The sequence below is a fragment of the Nerophis ophidion genome, linkage group LG27 (genome assembly GCF_033978795.1).
Source record: "Nerophis ophidion isolate RoL-2023_Sa linkage group LG27, RoL_Noph_v1.0, whole genome shotgun sequence".
NCBI lineage: Eukaryota > Metazoa > Chordata > Actinopteri > Syngnathiformes > Syngnathidae > Nerophis > Nerophis ophidion.
The window spans coordinates 10553632-10575653 of record NC_084637.1 but is presented as its reverse complement, the minus strand read 5'-3'; the positions used below and the strand labels follow the sequence as shown (position 1 = coordinate 10575653).

The following is a 22022-nucleotide window of genomic DNA, read 5'->3' as shown; positions in this document are numbered from 1 at the left end:
TTTTTGATACAGGGATCGAAGGTCACGGTCATCCAATGTTGGTTTCCGGCCATTCTGCTTACGTGGAGTTATTTCTCCAGGTTCTCTGAACCTTTTGATGATATTATGGACCGTAGATGTTGAAATCCCTAAATTTCTTGCAATTGCACTTTGAAAAACGTTGTTCTTAAACTGTTTGACTATTTGCTCACGCAGTTGTGGACAAAGGGGTGTACCTCGCCCCCATCCTTTCTTGTGAAAGACTGAGCATTTTTTGGGAAGCTGTTTTTATACCCAATCATGGCACCCACCTGTTCCCAATTAGCCTGCACACCTGTGGGATGTTCCAAATAAGTGTTTGATGAGCATTCCTCAACTTTTTCAGTATGTATTGCCAACTTTCTCAACTTTTTTGTCACGTGTTGCTGACATCAAATTCTAATGTTAATGATCATTTGCAAAAAAAAAAAATGTTCATCAGTTTGAACATCAAATATGTTGTCTTTGTAACATATTTAACTGAATATGGGTTGAAAAATATTTGCAAATCATTGTATTCCGTTTTCATAACATAACCTTTTTTAGCATTCAATAAGCATTATTGTAAGGTTTTGTATTGGTGTTCCTAATAATCAGATATACCGGCCCTCCAAACACATTTTTTTCTCTAAATTTGGTCCTCCAGTCCAAATAATTCCTCCAGGCCTGGTTTAGAGTCATATCCAACAATTGCGAAAACAACTTTTTATTGTCACTATCTGCTGCTGAGTTAATTTTTTTAATGTTTTCTGCTGGTGGTGTGCCTCCGCATTTTTTCAATGTAAAAAAAAAAAAAAAAAGCCTTGGCTGGAAAAAGGTTGACAAACACTGGCGTAGAGAGATGCAGTTCACGATGGTTCTGTTTTTCCATTTCTCAAGGCAAATATTGGGTCTACATCAGGGGTCTCAAACTCAATTTACGTGGGGGCCACTGGATGCAGAAACTGGGTGAGGGCTGGGCCGAAAGAAAGGATTTATTAAAACAAAATGTTTTAAATGTCTTTATTTTTATTTTCAACACAAAATATAATGAAAATATAAATGAACAAAATAATTAAGTAAATAAATCAGTAATAACAATGATAATTCAATTTCTCCAGTCAGCAACAATGTGTGAGGCAATGTAAATTAATGTTAAAGTATCACTGTCACACACACACTAGGTGTGGCGAAATTATTCTCTGCATTCGACCCATCACCCTTGATCACCCCCTGGTAGGTGAGGGGAGCAGTGAGCAGCAGCGGTGCCACGCTCGGGAATCATTTTTGGTGATTTAAAGGCATACTGAAATGAGATTTTCTCATTTAAACGGGGATAACAGGTCCATTCTATGTGTCTTACTTGATCATTTCGCGATATTGCCATATTTTTGCTGAAAGGATTTAGTAGAGAACATCGACGATAAAGTTGGCAACTTTTGGTCGCTAATAAAAAAGCCTTGCCTGTAGCGGAAGTAGCAGACTATGTGCGTGTGACGTCACAGGTTGTAGGGCTCCTCACATCCTCACATTGTTAACAATCATAGCCAGCAGCAGCTAGAGCTATCCGGACCGAGAAAGCGACAATTTCCCCATTAATTTGAGTGAGGATGAAAGATTTGTGGATGAGGAAATTTAGAGTGAAGGAATAGAGAAAAAGAAAAGGCGATTGCAGTGGGAGCGATTCAGATGTTATTAGACACATTTACTAGGATAATTCTGGAAAATCCCTTATCTGTCCATTGTGTTGCTAATGTTTTAGTGAGATTAAATAGTACCTGAAAGTCGGAGGGGTGTGGCCACGGGTGTGTTGACGCCAGAGTCTCTGAGGGAAGTCAAAAAGCTGCAGCAGGACGGAAGCTCCACTGATGTCTCCGGTAGGAGGCAACTTATTACCAAAATTTTCTCACCGAAAACTGCCGGTTGACATGTAGTCGGGATCCATGTTCGCTTGACCGCTCTGATCCATAGTAAAGCTTCATCTTCGGGAATTTTAAACAAGGAAACACCGGCTGTGTTTTTGTGGCTAAAGGCTAAAAGCTTCCCAGCTCCATCTTTCTACTTTGATTTCTCCATTATTAATTGAACAAATTGCAAAAAGATTCAGCAACACCGATGTCCAGAATACTGTGTAATTATGCGATTAAAGCAGACTACTTATAGCTCGGATAATGTCCGCTACAACCGGTGACGTCAAACATACCGCGACGTTTTCAACATGACACTTCGCGGGAAATTTAAAATTGTAATTTAGTAAACTAAACCGGCCGTATTGGCATGTGTTGCAATGTTAATATTTCATCATTGATATATAAACAATCAGACTGTGTGGTCGGTAGTAGTGGGTTTCAGTAGGCCTTTAACCCCCAATTCCAACCTTTAATACTGAGTGCCAAGCAGGGAGGTAATGGGTCCCATTTTTATAGTCTTTGGTATGACTCGGCCGGGGTTTGAACTCACGACCTACCGATCTCACTCTAACCACTAGGCCACTGAACACAATAATAAAAAAATAAATAACGGTTTGAATTGGTCCAGGTTATCGGGGACTGTTATTACTGACGGACGGGTGTCGCGGTGTGGCGGTCCGCTCCCTGTACGATCAGTGCCAGAGCTTGGTCCGCATTGCTGGCAGTAAGTCGGACACGTTTCCAGTGAGGGTTGGACTCCGCCAAGGCTGTCCTTTGTCACCGATTCTGTTCATAACTTTAATGGACAGAATTTCTAGGTGCAGTCAAGGCGTTGAAGGGTTCCGGTTTGGTGGCCACGAGATTAGGTCTCTGCTTTTTGCAGATGATGTGGTCCTGATGGCTTCATCTGCCCGGGATCTTCAGCTCTCACTGGATCGGTTCTAAGGTGTGAAGTGACCTGGAATGAGAATCAGCACCTCCAAGTCCGAGTCCATGGTTCTCGCCCGGAAAAGGGTGGAGTGCCATCTCCGGGTTGGGGAGGAGACCCTGCCCCAAGTGGAGGAGTTCAAGTACCTAGGAGTCTTGTTCACGAGTGAGGGAAGAGTGGATCGTGAGATCGACAGGCGGATCGGTGCGGCGTCTTCAGTTGTATCGATCTGTTGTGGTGAAGAAGGAGCTGAGCCGGAAGGGAAAGCTCTCAATTTACCGGTCGATCTACGTTCCCATCCTCACCTATGGTCATGAGCTTTGGGTCATGACCGAAAGGATAAGATCACGGGTACAAGCGGCCGAAATAAGTTTCCTCCGCCGGGTGGCGGGGCTCTCCCTTAGAGATAGGGTGAGAAGCTCTGCCATCCGGGAGGAGCTCAAAGTAAAGCCGCTGCTCCTCCATAACGAGAGGAGCCAGATGAGGTGGCTCGGGCATCTGGTCAGGATGCCACCTGAACGCCTCCCTAGGGGGATGTTTAGGGCACGTCCAACCGGCAGGAGGCCACGGGGAAGACCCAGGACACGTTGGGAAGACTATGTCTCCCGGCTGGCCTGGGAACGCCTCGGGATCCCCCGGGAAGAGCTAGACGAAGTGGCTGGGGAGAGGGAAGTCTGGGTTTCCCTGCTTAGGCTGCTGCCCCCGCGACCCGACCTCGGATAAGCGGAAGATGATGGATGGATGAATGAAAACTCTCGTCTCCTTGGCAACGTTTTTGTCGCTTTCATTCATTTTCCGCTTTTCCACTAAAGCAGGGGTAGGCAACCCAGAACGTTGAAAGAGCCATTTTGGGTTAGGGTTAGCGCTGGGGTCCGAGAGAGCGAGTGAGAGAGACACACACACAGTGACAGAGAGCGAGACAGCGAGCAAGCGGGCGAGGGAGGGAGGGAGGGATTTAGGGAGGAAGCGCGCTTGTGGGTCTAGTGGAAAAGCGGAAAAATGTTTTTCTGCTTGCATCACGCAAGTGGTGTCAATGTTTGGCCCTCGAGAGCCATATACCACACCGTGATTGGTAGATTCTTTCAGCTCCGCACACAATGCTGTCAAGCGCCATTTATATAAAACTCGCGGGCCACACTAACGTTAAGCTTTCATATCAAGTTGGGGGCCGCAGAATAGCCGCAATTTTGAGACCCGTGGTCTACTTGCTGTAATCACAACAGCAGGGGCGGCGCCACAATAAATGCTGCTAAATTCGGCCTCGTGTGCATAATCACTCAATCCATAAATGTCCTTGTTTGTGTGCAAACCCGCGCGTTTATCGTCCCTTTTTTTTTTTTTTGAAGCGGCGAGAGGAACCCTTCAGCTGTCAATAACAACCGCCCTCGATCAAAAACACTTCCCTCATCAGAGCGATCGATCAGCTGACGGACACCCTGTGTGGGAAAACTGGCAAGGCTGTAAAACAAGCCACCTTCCTCACAGCGGAGGGCTGATTATGGCGGCATTCTCAGACGAGGGACTCAACAAAATCCTTTTATTTATGTTATTTGGGTTATGCCGGCACTTAAAGTAAAAGGATTAGAGACTCAAAAGTCCAACCGTGTCTCGTTAAAGAATAATGGAAGGGAAAATAAAAGCGCTCGCTTTTATGCTGTGATTCTGATAGTTTATTACAATCGCAGTGGCTCGTCTCAGACTTTTTATTCATGTTTATTATCCATACTTTCTAGTCGAAAGGAACCTTCCGCTGCTCTTTAAAAATGTGTCTCTTTCCCTAAACAGTGTTTCTCCCCTGAAATCTGCATGTAGTGGAATGCTTTGGAAAAGGGTTCCGAGCATACTTGCCAACCTTGAGACCTCCGATTTTGGGAGGTGGGGGGTGAGGGGCGTGGTCAGGGGTTGGGCGGAGGCGTGGTTGGGGGCAAGGTTGGGGTGGGGGGCATGGTTAAGAGGGGAGGAGTATTATATATATATATATATATATATATATATATGTATGAAATACTTGACCTTCAGTGAATCCTAGCTATATATATTTATTTTATTATATATATATATATATATATTTATTGTATTATATATATATATATATATTTTTTTTAATATATATATATATATTTTTTTTTTATATATATATATATATATATATATATTTTATTATATATATATATCCATCCATCCATTTACTACCGCTTATTCCCTTTTGGGGTCGCGGGGGGCGCTGGCGCCTATCTCAGCTACAATCGGGCGGAAGGCGGGGTACACCCTGAACAAGTCGCCACCTCATCGCAGGGCCAACACAGATAGACAGACAACATTCACACTCACATTCACACACTAGGGCCAATTTAGTGTTGCCAATCAACCTATCCCCAGGTGCATGTCTTTGGAAGTGGGAGGAAGCCGGAGTACCCGGAGGGAACCCACGCAGTCACGGGGAGAACATGCAAACTCCACACAGAAAGATCCCGAGCCTGGATTTGAACCCAGGACCTTCGTATTGTGAGGCAGACGCACTAACCCCTCTTCCACCGTGAAGCCCTATATATATATATATAAATAAAAGAAATAGTTGAATTTCAGACGGCCCCTATCAAATACACAGTAATAAAAACACAGTTATACTCACTGTACTGTGCTTGCTGGTTACTTAAAAAACAACAACACTTACCTTTCAGTATTTGAGTAACCTTTGTTCTGCCATTTGCGTACTGGCCAATCAAAAAGCAACCCCGGCCATAACGCTATAGCCAAACATTCACCAGGAGACGGCAACAGACAACATAGATCACTCTATTACAGACAGCGTCGTTCTTCGGCGGTATAGCTTGGTTGGTAGAGCGGCCGTGTCAGCAACTTGAGGGTTGCAGGTTCGATTCCCGCTTCCGCTATCCTAGTCACTGCCCTTGTGTCCTTGGGCAAGACACTTTACCCACCTGCTCCCAGTGCCACCCACACTGGTTTAAAAAAATAAAATGTAACTTAGATATTGGGTTTCACTATGTAAAGCGCTTTGAGTCGCTAGAGAAAAGCGCTATATAAATATAATTCACTTCTGCTTCGTCTCCGTGTGTATGCAGTTTTTTTTATTAAAATCCGTAGATGTTGTAATGTGATTGGGCAGGCAAGCTGTTTATAAATGGGAAAACGGACGTGAAAACAGGCTGTCCCCACTCATATCCGCATGGAGATGGAGGGGGCGTGGCCTCCAGTTCCGGCTGAATTTCGGGAGCTTTTCGGAAGAAAATTTCTTCCGGGAGGTTTGGCAAGTATGGCCACCCATCCAAATGATCAGAATCAGGTGTCCTAATCACCCAGGTGTCCTAATCAAGCACTTAGTGCGAAGTGGTAGGCCACGTAAACTGACAGAGAAGGGTCGGCGGATGCTGAAGCGCATAGTGCCGACTTTCTGCACAGTCAGTTGCTACAGAGCTCCAAACTTCATGGGACCTTCTAATTTACCCACGTACAAAACGCACAGAGCTTAATTGAAGGGGTTTCCATGGCCCTTTTTAACGGCCCTAAGCACATTATAAAAATACGATTAAATTAATAAAAAACAGAAAAAGTGGTATAAAAGAGTAAATAGGTGAAATGTGACAAAAAAATGTTGCAATGTTTACTCTAATAACACAAAGCTGCCAAGCAGGCTGTTATTTTCTTTAAAAAAATAATAATGAATCAAAATCAATATCACATCAAATATTCCACTTTGAGGTATTTTTAGGGGAAAATGTTGCATGTTTTGTGTTTGCTATATAAAAAACTAAGTTGTTTTTTTTTCTAAAGAAGGGCCTAATAAGAAAAAAAAACATAACAAAAAAGTTATAATTGACAGATGGATGTGAAGTTGATCTCAAGACGATTGTGTTTAAAGTAAACAGTAAAAAAAAAAAAAAAGTTTTTAATTTTTAATGAGTAGGACCCTTTTGGAACCCCAATACTTTTAGTGCGATTTATTGTGTGTGTCATTGCTAAAAAATAATAACTTGAAATCAATGGTGTTATGTGTTGACATTTTTAAGGCTTCAATTATTCTATAATCTCAAATATTTCACTTTAAAATTCTATTGGGGGAAATTATTGCATATTTTGTGTTTTTTTTCCATACAAAACAGGATTTTCTTTAACAAAAAGAGCATACAACTTAAATCTTTAAAAACTTTAGATAGACCTAATGTTGATAGAGATTTAAACCTTGAATAACAATAATAAAAAATGATACATTTTAAATATTTTTTTGACCAAAATCCTTTGGAGTCCCTGGGATCAAGCCTGAGTGGAGGTCTAAATGTTTATTTTTTCACATATATTGTATTGCATTGATTTTTCAGTGTGCGGCCCTCAGTGGAAAAAAGTTTGGACACCCCTGATCTTAACCATACATCACAAAGTCCAATGCAAAGCGTCGGATGCAGTGGTGTAAAACACGTCGCCACTGGACTGTAGAGCAGTGGAGACACATTATCTGGAGTGATGAATCACGCTTTTCCATCTGGTAATCTGATGGACGAGCATGGGTTAAGAAAACGGTACATTTCGGACTGCATTGTGCCGAGTGTGAAGTTTGGTGGAGGAGGAATTAGGAGTTGGGCTTGGCCCCTTAGTTCCAGTGAAAGGAACTTTGAATGCTCATTTTGGACAATTCCATGCTCCCAACCTTGTGGGAACAGTTTGGAGAAGGCCCCTTCCTCTTCCAACATGACTGTGCACCTGTGCACAAAGCAAGATCCACAAAGACATGGGTGACAGAGTCTGGTGAGGATGAACTTGACTGGCCTGCACAGAGTCCTGACCACTATCCGATAGAACACCTCGAAAATTCCTATAAACACGCTCCGCAGCCTTGTGGACAGCCTTCCCAGAAGAGTTGAAGCTTAAATAGCAGTAAAAGTTGGACCGACATCATATTTAACTCTCTGGGTTAGGAACGGGATGGTACTTCAAGTTCATATGAGTCTAGGTAGGTGGCCAAATACACTATACTGCCAAAAGTATCTCTTTTGTTGAATGAAAAAGGAAATGACATGGAGGAAAGCGACAAAGTCCTGAGCACCAGTGTTCTCTCAAGTCATTTCCATTCAGTCCGAGTCGCCGTCCATGATTGGCCCCTTCACCAAGGCCCCGGTGGGGGGGCTGGGCTAGACTGATGAGGGATTAGCCCTGTTTTAGCAAGAATTCAAACAAGACTGTGGCTAGCCTTCATACACTCAAAAACTCAAAAATGAAAGAAAAAAAAAAAAAAAGCAGCCAACCCACCAGAGAAACTTTTTTAATTAAACACATTCACCGGCTCCCTAATCCACCCTCCCAACCCTCAGTGGACACCATCAGACATTTCCCTCCTTGCGCTCCTTCTCTCCCTTTTGTTCTTTCTTTGTTTTATTCAACAGACGTAAAAAACTAATGGGAATTAGTGTCTTTTCTCATTAACAATGATGACGCACAACAAGGACACATGAGAAATCTTTAAGTTAAAAAGAACAAATATATATATATATATATATATATATATATATATATATATATATATATATATATATATATATATATATATACATGCGGTTCTCGTGTCATGACGTTTCGTAGTTACGGCATACTGCATTACTAATGGTGTACGAAAAGAAAACGATTTTCGGGAGGGGCACTGAAATTCGGGAGTCTCCCGGAAAAATTGGTCCCACCTCATTACCGTAAATGAATTGCCTGTGTGATGGAATGTGACTCGGTTAGTAGAACTGCCTTTGTGTCTTTGAGCAAGACACTTCACTCCTTGTGTCAAGACGTGGACTATGGTTTTGTTTGTTTTCCCGTGCTGCAAAGCGACTGGACCGGACATGGCGTGGATGTAAGGACATCTTTTAATTAATAACTCAAAAAAACGGTACAAACGAAAGGCGCTCACAGAGGAGGCACAAAAACTTGGCTAGGAACCAAAACTATTACTACAACATAAACTATGGACGTAAAATAAAACTTGCAAACTATGGCATGAATAACAAAACTTACGGGGAACGGGAAAAGAGCATGGATCATCAAGCATGGAGCAAGGGTGTGTAGAGGATGTGATGTCGCCAGGCTGACTGCCTGGCAACTACAGGCTTAAATAGTGATGTGGTGCTTGAAAACAGGTGCGTGAGTTCAGATGAATCAGGTGCGTGAGTCGTGAGGACAGGTGAACTGATTGGTGGGCATGGAAACAAAACATCCATCCATCCATTTTTCTCCATTAATTCCCCTTTGGGGTCGCTGGTGCCTATCTCAGCTACAATCGGGCGGAAGGCGTCATACACCCTGGACAAGTCGCCACCTCATCGCAGGGCCAACACAGCCCGGAAACAAAACAATGGAGTGAACAAACAGGAACTAATGGAGTCTTGAAGTAATCTAACACAACTAAACAAAACATGATCACAAAGACATGACACCTTGCTCCTGATGGGTCGTGGGGCACTGATATTCAGGAAGCTTCCCGGGAAAATCGGGAGGGTTGGCAAGTAGGAACTGTGCAATGGAATAGAGCCCTGTATTTCATCAAAAAAGATCAGTCGAGCTATATCAAGGAACCAGGTCGACTTGACATAAGAACAGCTGAAAGGCAACACGTCACAGTGGTCAGGTGTCCCTTGTGACGAAGACTGCAGATGACAGTCGAAAAATGTCGGGCAAAGATTCCATCTAATATAAAAATATGATCTGATTACAAGAACATTTGAAAGAGTAACTGAGATAGGCACCAGCGCCCCCCGCGACCCCAAAGGGAATAAGCGGTAGAACATGGATGGATGGATGGATGGATGGATATAGATTGTAGTCAGCTGGAGGCGTGTCTTAATGAAATTAAACAATGGATGTCCGCTAACTTTTTGCAACTCAACGCCAAAAAAACGGAAATGCTGATTATCGGTCCTGCTAGACACCGAACTTTATTTAATAATACAACTCTAATATTTGACAACCAAACAATTAAACAAGGCGACTCGGTAAAGAATCGGGGTGTTATCTTCGACCCAACTCTCTCCTTTGAGGCACACATTAAAAGCGTTACTAAAACGGCCTTCTTTCATCTCCGTAATGTCGCTAAAATTCGCTCCATTCTGTCCACTAAAGACGCTGAGATCATTATCCATGCGTTTGTTATGTCTCACCTCGACTACTGTAACGTATTATTTTCGGGTACAAAATGCGGCTGCTAGACTTTTGATAAGAACAAGAAAGTTTGATCACATTACGCCTGTACTGGCTCACCTGCACTGGCTTCCTGTGCACTTAAGATGTGACTTTAAGGTTTTACTACTTACGTATAAAATACTACACGGTCTAGCTCCATCCTATCTTGCCGATTGTATTGTACCGTATGTCCCGGCAAGAAATCTGCGTTCAAAAGACTCCGGCTTATTAGTGATTCCCAAAGCCCAAAAAAAGTCTGCGGGCTATAGAGCGTTTTCCGTTCGGGCTCCAGTACTCTGGAATGCCCTCCGGGTAACAGTTCGAGATGCCACCTCAGTAGAAGCATTTAAGTCTCACCTTAAAACTCATTTGTATACTCTAGCCTTTAAATAGACTCCCTTTTTAGACCAGTTGATCTGCAGTTTCTTTTCTTTTTCTTCTATGTCCCACTCTCCCTTGTGGAGGGGGTCCGGTCCCATCCGGTGGCAATGTACTGCTTGCCTGTGTATCGGCTGGGGACATCTCTGCGCTGCTGATCCGCCTCCGCTTGGGATGGTTTCCTGCTGGCTCCGCTGTGAACGGGACTCTCGCTGCTGTGTTGGATCCGCTTTGGACTGGACTCTCGCGACTGTGTTGGATCCATTGTGGATTGAACTTTCACAGTATCATGTTAGACCCGCTCGACATCCACTGCTTTCCTCCTCTCCAAGGTTCTCATAGTCATCATTGTCACCGATGTCCCACTGGGTCATTATTGTCACCGATGTCCCACTGGGTGTGAGTTTTCCTTGCCCTTATGTGGGCCTACCGAGGATGTCGTGGTGGTTTGTGCAGCCCTTTGAGACACTAGTGATTTAGGGCTATATAAGTAAACATTGATTGATTGATTGATAAATAATGAGACATAATCAACCTTTTTGAGCAACTTAATTAAAGCTGACTGGCCTTGCACGTTTGGAGGCAGAACAATGTTGGACATAACCTCCAGAACACCGTCACTGCTCTCAAACATGGAGGTTATGTTTTGGGTCCGTTTCCCTGCTTAGAATACAAGAAGACTTGACAGCATTGAGGGCCAGATGAAGAAACCGTGTCATGAATCTTGGATGAGAACATCCTGGCCTAAGCCAGAACCCTGAAGATGGGGTCATGGATGTGTCTTGGAGCGTGGCAATGACCCAAAACACACAACCAAGTCGAATGCATGACACTAATACCAATTCACGCACAATGGAGAGGCAGTACTGCGATCTAGAATCCTCACCTGAAATGTTTGACGGTTTTTGTGCCTTTGGAAGATGGCGCTACTGTTGGCAGGAGCTCTGTGCTCTGGTATCATCCTTTTGTGTTCCCTCCTGTGTTTATTTTTGTTCCAGCTTTTGTGTGGGAGCCTTTGGGACTGTGGGACAAGGGGTGCCACTTTTGTGACTTCTGCACTGCTTTTTTGTGAACTTCTGGATCGGCCTCCCGGGCAGCCTTTTGGCAATGGAGACCAGCTGCTGGGACTCTGCCACACCAGAGTTCGTTTGGAGAGAATGGAGGAGATGCGGATGAAGAGACAGGGAGATGCAGAGCTGGCACTGAGCGCTGCGACCGACAAGCTTCACAGTGTCTTGGCTGAATGAGCAGGAATCGGACACCTCGGTCTCCTTAAGACACATCCTTGCTCATCCACGCGGACTGGACACTGGCTGAGAGTTAGTGGGCGGCTGACGGTGGAATCGGCTCTTTTGTTTGCTTTGTTGGGTCTGCTCCTTTCTCTGGCCATGCTCCCCCAACCCCAGCAGACGAACGTGTGGAACACCGCAGAGGCCACCACAGTGTAAATGTGTTTTAAATGTTTTAAATCATTGTTTATTTTTTGTAGCTGTATATAGAAATTGCTGGTTGCATCAGCTCTGCTCTTTTAATGTCTTGAATGTCATTTGGGTTCTTTGATGTATACCTCTTACACACATGCTTATGTGTGCTTTGAGTATGACATTTTTTCCATTGGCCTCATTCTGGACCCCCTCTCAGGGACCCAGGCTTCAACTAAATATCCCCCCCACCCCACCCCATTCCCTGCGTTTACCGGTTTCTCACCTTTTGTGTAAGGGGCGTCGGAAATTGGCCGACCCGTGAAGTGAAGTGAATTATATTTCTATAGCGCTTTTTTCTCTAGTGACTCAAAGCGCTTTACATAGTGAAACCCAATATCTAAGTTACATTAAAACCAATGTGGGTGGCACTGGGAGCGGGTGGGTAAAGTGTCTTGCCCAAGGACACAACGGCAGTGACTAGGATGGCGGAAGCGGGGATCGAACTTGCAACCCTCAAATTGCTGGCACGGCCGCTCTACCAACCGAGCTATACCGCCCCACAGCTATATCCCCCGTCAGCGATCCTGTTCTGTCTCCCTTTAATGTTTGTCTGCTCTTGAATGGGATTGTGCTGAAAATCTTAATTTCCCCTCGGGGGTTAAAAAAATATTTCTGATTCTGATTGCTGAAATATACCAGAGCAGTGATAAGGAGGACTCCAAGTCCGGGTCCATGGTTCTCGCCTGGAAAAGGGCGGAGTGCAATCTCCGGGTTGGGGAGGAGATCCTGCCCCAAGTTGACGAGTTCAAGTACCTCAGAGTCTTGTTCACGAGTGAGGGAAGAGTGGCGTCTTCAGTAATGCGGACGCTGTATCGATCCGTTGTGGTGAAGAAGGACCTGGGCCGAAAGGCAAAACTCTCAATTTACCGGTCGATCTACGTTCCCATCCTCACCTATGGTCATGAGCTTTGGGTTTTGACCGAAAGGATAAGATCACGGGTACAAGCGGCAAAAATGAGTTTCCTCCGGCGGGTGGCGAGGCTCTCCCTTAGAGATAGGGTGAGAAGCTCTGCCATCCGGGAGGAGCTCAAAGTAAAGCCGCTGCTCCTCCACATCGAGAGGAGCCAGATGAGGTGGTTCGGGCATCTGGTCAGGATGCCAGCCGAACGTCTCTCTAGGGAGGTGTTTAGGGCACGTCCAACCGGTAGGAGGCCACGGGGAAGACCCAGGACACGTTGGGAAGACTATGTCTCCCGGCTGGCCTGGGAACGCCTCGGGATCCCCCGGGAAGAGCTGGACGAAGTGGCTGGGGAAAGGAAAGTCTGGGTATCCCTGCTTAAGCTGCTGCCCCCGTGATCCTACCTCGGATAAGCGGAAGAAGATGGATGGATGGATGGATGGTGATAAGGAGCCATTTAATGTTAAAGGCCTACTGAAATTAGATTTTCTTATTCAAACGGGGATAGCAGGTCCATTCTATGTGTCATACTTGATCATTTCGCGATATTGCCATATTTTTGCTGAAATTATTTAGTAGAGAACATCGACAATAAAGTTCTCAACTTTTGGTCGCTAATAAAAAAGCCTTGCCTTTACTGGTGTAGCAGACGATGACGTCATCGGCGTGAGGGCTCCTCACATCATCACAATGTTTATAATGTGAGCTTCCAGCTGCAAGAGCAACAATTTCCCCATTAATTTGAGCGAGAATGAAATATTCGTGGATGAGGAAATTTAGAGTGAAGGACTAGAAAAACTGAATAATAAAAAAAAATAAAGTTAAAAAAAAAGGCGATTGCATTGGGAGTGATATAGATGTTTTTAGACACATTTACTAGGATAATTCTGGGAAATCCCTTATCTTTCTATTGTGTTGCTAGTGTTTTAGTGAGTTAAATAGAACCTGGGGTGTGTCCACGGGTGTGTTGACGCCAGTCTCAGAGAAGTCACAAAGCTGCAGCAGGACAGAAGCTCCGCTGATCTCCGGTAAGAGGCGACTTTTTACCACAATTTTCTCACCGAAACCTGCCGGTTGACAAGTGGTCGGGATCCATGTTGGCTTGACCGCTCTGATCCATAGTAAAGCTTCGCCTCCGGGAATTTTAAACAAGGAAACACCGTGTGTTTGTGTGGCTAAAGGCTAAAAGCTTCCCACCTCCAACCTTTCTACTTTGACTTCTCCATTGTTAATTGAAGAAATTGCAAAAGATTCAGCAACACAGATGTACAAAATACTGCGTGATTGTGCGATGAAAAGAGACGACTTTTTGCCGCAAGTGGTGCTGGGCTAATATGTCCCCTCCAACCAATAACGTCACAAACACACGTCATCATTCCACGACGTTTTCATCAGGAAACTCCGCGGGAAATTTAAAATTGTAATTTAGTAAACTGGGCTTCACGGTGGCAGAGGGGTTAGTGCGTCTGCCTCACAATACGAAGGTCCTGCAGTCCTGGGTTCAATTCCAGGCTGAGGATCTTTCTGTGTGGAGTTTGCATGTTCTCCCCGTGAATGCGTGGGTTCCCTCCGGGTACTCCGGCTTCCTCCCACTTCCAAAGACATGCACCTGGGGATAGGTTGATTGGCAACACTAAATTGGCCCTAGTGTGTGAATGTGAGTGTGAATGTTGTCTGTCTATCTGTGTTGGCCCTGCGATGAGATGGCGACTTGTCCAGGGTGTACCCCGCCTTCCGCCCGATTGTAGCTGAGATAAGCGCCAGCGCCCCCCGCGACCCCGAAAGGGAATAAGCGGTAGTAAATGGATGGATGGATGGATGGAATTTAGTAAACTAAAAAGGCCGTATTGGCATGTGTTGCAATGTTAATATTTCATCATTGATGTATAAACTATCAGACTGCGTGGTCGGTAGTAGTGGGTTTCAGTAGGCCTTTAAATCTTTATGATAAACCGAATTAACAAGTCATTTTCCACTATCTTCACCTGCAATGCCTTAGAAATAAATACCTGTACCCGGTTTCACACTGAGAAATTAAGCAGTAAGTTGCGACTCATCTCCTTGGCAGACAGTATTTACAGTACAAGGAGATCCCGGGCGCTCCCTGCCATGTGTCTCTCCCTCGCCAGTCTCTTTCAAAGCCTTCGCAGTGAGCTGTTTTTCCAAAACAACTTCAAAGCTCCCCTCCCACAAACGGCGCCGGAGAAGGGCCGACAACAAGTCGACATGACCAAGGGTTTGCTCTCTCTCTCAAGCGCCCGACCCACCGTGCAAATATGAACAGTTTCCTCCTCCCCAAGGTGAGACATTACAGCTTCTCGCCGCTTCCCAAAAAAAAAAAAAAAAAAAAAAAGTTATCCTTTTGCGAAAGTAACCTTATTTTAGACGGATCCTTTCAAGTGTTGTGATGCGCAACATCTCCTGGTTCATTCACAAGGAAGAAGCTGGAAACCATATCTACAAAGAGTTTCCTTTTCCCAGCTGAGTTGCCACTCATCTGTTTGATGTGCCTTCTGGCAGGATGGAGCAACGACCTGAATGCAATTATTCGTGCCGCAGTACAACATCAACTGGACCATGAGGCCTTTGTCGTAAATGTCAGTCATTTCACAGCCCATTTGGGTACATTTTTGATGAAATATTCCTAATTCTGCGATATATTCCAATTAATTTGCCACAATGGCCTGTTCACATTACCTACTCACTGTGCAAAAATTCCTTATTGGTTCATCTCATTACATTCACGCCAAATGGCAATTAGACGATGCTTCTGAGCCCTTGAGGACGTTTTGAGTTCATTCTCATACATCAAAGCAGGTTAAATTGATTTTATTTCCTCTGCCTGTCATGTGTGCCTCTTTGCAAGGGGAATTAATGTGCCTCCAGGAACCATAAAGATCTGGCAATGCGTAAAATGCTCGTTTTTTGCGGTTCAAACACTTGTGAGCCAATAGCGAGGGATCGTAAAGTATTTTCCGATGAATTACGTACCCGTCAAAAAGATTGCAGGATTCCACGCAGGTGCGGCCCCGTTTAAAGTGGCGGCAGGACAGGCATTGGTCGGGTCCGGGACCCCAGCAACCTTCATCGGAGCACATCTGATCGCACACCATGCGCTGCTGGGCTGTGGAGAAAAATATACAGATTCATAAACAACATAAACATAAGCTACATTCATGGTAGGATGTCCTCTTCATTTTTTTTTGTATGGGGTTGTTCACTTTACAAAAAAAATGCGATGGTTAATGTGGATGCAAACTGACCCACATGCAGAGATAGGATAGGATAGGTCTTTATTGTCATTGCACAAGTACAACGTAACTTTGTTTCCAGCACAAACCTGTTCAAGATTAGACAAACAAACAGTGTACAGGGTTACAGAACAAGAACGCTGATGGGTCGCCATAAAAGATGGGAAAAAGGTAAACGCTGGGGAAGGATGAGTAAAAAAAATACAATCTAGACTGGGCTTCTAAGGGGGCCCAGTCTGGAGTGGGAAAAAACCTCCATAGCACATATTACGACATACATCTCGAGGTATTTAGCAACAGAGGGAGGGTAGTTCAAGGTCATGGTGGTAGGCCTCAGCTCTCAGGTGCTGACCATCCATTCATCACCTGACCATCCATTCATCAGAGTCGAGACCCAGGATGGACCGCTCGTCGGGACCTAGGATGGACCGCTCGCCTGTATCGGTTGGGGACATCTCTACGCTGCTGATCCGCTTGAGATGGTTTCCTGTGGACGGGACTCTCGCTGCTGTCTTGGATCCGCTTGAACTGAACTCTCGCGGCTGTGTTGGAGCCACTATGGATTGAACTTTCACAGTGTCATGTTAGACCCGCTCGACATCCATTGCTTTCGGTCCCCTAGAGGGGGGGGGTTGCCCACATCTGAGGTCCTCTCCAAGGTTTCTCATAGTCAGCATTTTCACTGGCGTCCCACTGGATGTGAATTCTCCCTGCCCACTGGGTGTGAGTTTTCCTTGCCCTTTTGTGGGTTCTTCCGAGGATGTTGTAGTCGTAATGATTTGTGCAGTCCTTTGGGACATTTGTGATTTGGGGCTATATAAATAAACATTGATTGATTGATTGACCCCTACGGGATTTGCGTTAAGGGCGTCGGGTTGGGGGGGATGGGGTGTGTATGTGTGGCGTATATTTTTTTGTGGATGTATGTGTGTGTGTGGGAGCCCGTAGTGTGTCTCTGTTCCGCGGCCTTGATGTATTGTGCAGTCGCTAGTCCAAAGTCGACAACAACAGGTGTGTGTCCATGAGAGACAGGAAGGGAGTTTGTTGAGTCTTCGCTGCAGTGTCCTTCGGGAGAGTCTCGAAGCCAGGGAAACAATCCAAGTTAGAATGATTTGTATGCGAGTGACAATAAAATTTGCTTTTCACTCTAAATTGTCTATGACCGGTCCTCAAACCTGCGGGGTAGACAGTCCGATGTAATCCACAGTTCTTCCCGCATCCTCCAATCATTTGTGGCAGCTTTGGAGTACTTTGATGATGTTACAACTAAAAGTTAACGTGCCAATGATTGTCACACACACACTAGGTGCGGTGAAATTATCATCTGCATTTGACCCATCCCCACAGAGGAGCAGTGAGCAGCAGCGTTACACTTGATCCAGTGTTTACGGAAGTAAACAAACCTGCTCAGTGGCCTTGTGGCTAATGCAGGGGTCAGCAACCCAAAACGTTGAAATACAAAAACAAATCTGTCTGGAGCCCCGAAAACAAATTTAAAAGACATATTACATACAGATAGTGTGTCATGAGATATATGAATTAAATTAAGAGGACTTAAAGGTCCTCTCCAAGGTTCTCATAGTCATCATTGTCACCGACGTGCCACGAGATGTGAGTTTTCCTTGCCCTTATGTGGGCCTACCGAGGATGTCGTAGAGGTTTGTGTTGTGGTTTGTGCAGCCCTTTGAGACATTAGTGATTTAGGGCTATATAAATTAACATTGATATATATATATATATATATATATATATATATAAATATATATATATATCCACATACATACATGCATATATATATATATATATATATATATACACACACATATACATATATATATATGTATACATATATATATATATATATATATATATATATCCACATACATACATGCATATATATATATACACACACACACACACACACACACACACACACACACACACACACACACACACACACACACACACACACACATATATATATATATATATATATATATATATACATACATATATATATATATATATATATATATATATATAATGTATGTATGTATCCCAAATAACAATACAATTCTGCTTATGGCCCAAATTTAACCCGAACGGTCACAGTTTTCTTTGCTACTTAGCAGGCTTAGCAGACAATAACTTGTGTTTTGTTTGATAACCCGTTTTACTACCCTTTGGCAACAATTAAGGTTTGTAAACATTTACAGAATCCTTTTTTGTAAAAAACTTATTTCGCAACGTATATATCTGCAGCCTGTAGTCCGGTGCGGCTAATATACGTAAAAAAAAGGTTTCCCTACAATTCAGCGGGTGTGTCTAATATACCGGTGCGCTTTATAGTTCGGAAAAAATGATGTCTAATCTTGAATGGGTTTGTACTGAAAACGTCATTTCCTTGTACTTTTTAAGTGCAATGACATTAAAGTTACATTGCAGTCCATTCCAAATGTGTTTGATTAAAACAACTCAAGAAATGGTTTCACGTTAATAATAATAATACAAAAAAATAATAATAATACAATTCTGCTTATGAACAAAAGTGAAATAAAAAAGCTTAAAGGCTAAATGTAATTTAGAAAAAGTTGCAATGTTGACTAAAAAAACAAAGCGTTTTTTTTTTCTTTCAAACTGTCATTGTTCCAAACATAATATTGAATCAAAATCAATGTTATTATGAATTATTGACCTATACAAGTTTTCGATTACTTCACATCAAATATTCCACTTAGAAAAATATTTTTGGTGGAAGATTAATCAAATTTGTTAAATAAATAATCAAAAAATGTACATTTAGTTGTTTTATTACTGTACGGAAAATGAACCGAACCGTGACCTCTGAACCGAGGTACGTACCGAACCGGAATTTTTGTGTACCGTCACACCCCTAGTATTCATTCAATACATAGGATTTCAGCAGGATCCACCCCAGCTACAATCAGGCAGAAATCAGCGTACACCCTGGACAAGTCGCCACCTCATGGCAGGGCCAACGAGTGTGAATGTTGTCCAACAAACCAATACAAAGCAACACCATAACAAAGCAATCGTATTCCAAAACCGAACCTGACCCAGCAACACTCAGAACTGCAATAAACAGAGCAATTGAGGAGACACAAACACGACACAGAATAAACCAAAAGTAGTGAAAAAAAAGGAATATTATCAGCAACAGTATCAATATTAGTTATAATTTCAGTTTTGCAGTGATTAAAAATCCCTCACTGACATTATCATCATACATTTATATAAATAATAAAGAACAATAGTGTCACAGTGGCTTACACTTGCATCGCATCTCATAAGCTTGACAACACACTGTGTCCAATATTTGCACAAAGATAAAATAAGTCATATTTTTGGTTCGTTTAATAGTTAAAACAAATTTACATTATTGCAATCAGTTGATAAAACATTGTCCTTTACAATTATAAAAGCTTTTGTTTTTTAAATATCTACTACTCTGCTAGCATGTCAGCGCCCCCCGTGACGCCAAAGGGAATAAGCGGTAGGAAATGGATGGATGGATGCTTATGTCCCCAATTTAACCTGAAAGGTCAGAGTTCTCTTAGCAGCGTACATGCTTTGTGAGGACAGAAGTGGGCCGGTGTTAAAACATGGAGACATAAGAGATGCCACTCACTGCACTCCTTCGGGTCACGGTTGTTACGGATGAGCACTTTCTGGCTCGGCGTCCGGAAGAGTGATGTCCAGTTGACGGTGTTGTAGAAGCATAGACGGCTGTTGTTGAATATGTAGACGTTGCCCGCGCTAATCTCATCCAGCGACTGGAACTGCAAGGAGGAGATCCAACGCTGCTTCAGGATCAGCAAGGAGATGCCGCTTCCACTGCAGGGAGGTGGCATGAATGAGAAGAACTCATCTCAAATTAAACATAAAGGAGATACGTGCTTCTAGCTCTAAGCAGCATTTAAACAAACTGAATAAAAAACCTGCTTTAATTAAAACTGTCATGCTGTGTGCAAAGAAATGTGCGGAGACAGCTCATTCCCTCACAATGTGAGCGGAGGGGAAATAAGATCACTCTGAGTTTGACCATAGGATGCTTAGATAAAACATGAACATGTCACCTGCATGTGGAAGAAAGTGATGGTTCAAAGTTATTGTCTAGTAGGGTCTTCACATAGTCGCAATCAAGCGTTTACATACACCAGGGGTCACCAACCTTTTTGAAACCAAGAGCTACTTCTTGGGTACTGATTAATGCGAAGGGCTACCAGTTGGATACACACTTAAATAAATTGCCAGAAATAGCCAATTTGCTCAATTTACCTTTAATAAATAAATCTATATATATAAAAACATTAGTATTTCTGTCTGTCATTCCATCGTACAGTTTTTTCCTTTTAGGGAAGGTTTTTTGTAGAAAATAAATGATAAAAAAAACACTTAATTGAACGGTTTGAAAGAGGAGAACACACGAAAAAAATTAAAATTAAAATTTCAAACAGTTTATTTTCAATTTCGACTTTTAAATTCTAAATTCAACCGAAAAAAATGAAGAAAAAAACTAGCTAATGTGAATCTTTTTGAAAAAAATTAAAAAAGAATTTATGGAACATCATTAGTAATTTTTCCTGATTAAGATTAATTTTTGAATTTTGATGACTTGTTTTAAATAGGTTCAAATCCAATTTGAAACAAGATTTAAATTTGATTCCGCATATTTTCTAGATTTGCTAGAATATTTTTTTTAAATTTTAATCATAAGTTTGAAGAAATATTTCACAAATATTCTTTGTCGAAAAAACAGAAGCTAAAAGGAAGAATTAAATTAAAATGTACTTATTATTCTTTACAACAAAAAAATAAATGTAATTGAACTTTGATTTAAATTGTCAGGAAAGAAAAGAAAATAATTTAAAAGGTAAAAAGACATATGTGTTTAAAAATCCTAAAATCATTTTTAAGGTTGTATTTTTTCTCTAAAATTGTCTTTCGGAAAGTTATAAGAAGCAAAGTAGAAAAATAAATGAATTCATTTAAACAAAAGAAGACCAAGTCTTTAAAATATTTTCTTGGATTTTCAAATTCTATTTGAGTTTTGTCTCTCTTAGAATTAAAATGTCGATCATTGGCCCTGCGATAAGGCGGCGACTTGTCCAGGGTGTACTCCGCCTTCCGCCCGATTGTAGCTGAGATAGGCGCCGGCGCCCCCCGCCACCCCAAAAGGGAATACGCGGTAGAAAATGGATGGATGGATGGAGCAAAGCGAGACTAGCTTGCTAGTAAATAAATAACATTTGAAAAATAGAGGCAGCTCACTGGTAAGTGCTGCTATTTGAGCTATTTTTAGAACAGGCCAGCGGGCGACTCATCTGGTCCTTACGGGCTACCTGGTGCCCGCGGGCACCGCGTTGGTGACCCCTGACATACACTTGTAAACAACAATGTCATGGCTGTTTTGAGTTTCCAATAATTTCTACAACTCATATTTTTTTGTGATAGAGTGATTGGAGCACTTGTTGGTCACGAAAAATATTCATGAAGTTTGGTTCTTTTATGACTTTAATATGGGTCTACTGAAAATGTGAGCAAATCTGCAGGGTCAAAAGTATACATACAGCAATGTTGATATTTGGTTACATGTCCCTTGGCAAGTTTCACTGCAATAAGGCGCCTTTTGGTAGCCATCCACAATCTTCTGGCAAGCTTCTCACCTTTTCTCCTCCAAACATATTGCTGGGTATTGTGGCCAAACAGCTCAATTTGTTCCATCTGACGTCACATGCACAAAGATAAGACCTTCTGGAGGAAAGTTCTGTGGTCAGATGTGAAGTAAATTATATTTATATAGCGCTTTTCTCTAGTGACTCAAAGCGCTTTTACATAGTGAAACCCAATATCTAAGTTTTTAAACCAGTGTGGGTGGCACTGGGAGCAGGTGGGTAAAGTGTCTTGCCCAAGGACACAACGGCAGTGACTATGATGGCAGAAGCGGGAATCGAACCTGCAACCCTCAAGTTGCTGGCACGG

At 42.9% G+C, this 22022-nt stretch overlaps 1 protein-coding gene across 4 annotated transcripts in view; it reads right to left on the bottom strand.

Moving 5' to 3' along the window:
• The window catches only part of LOC133544541 (receptor tyrosine-protein kinase erbB-4-like), a 651156-nt gene that overhangs the window by 144720 nt on the left and 484414 nt on the right, over positions 1-22022 (bottom strand). For all 4 annotated transcript variants that reach the window (XM_061889985.1, XM_061889988.1, XM_061889987.1 and 1 more), the window contains exons 12-13: positions 19669-19874; positions 15760-15892 (exon numbers count right to left, since the gene is read on the bottom strand). In XM_061889985.1, the coding sequence (XP_061745969.1) occupies positions 15760-15892; positions 19669-19874 (339 nt within the window). The remainder of the gene's footprint in view (positions 1-15759; positions 15893-19668; positions 19875-22022) is intronic.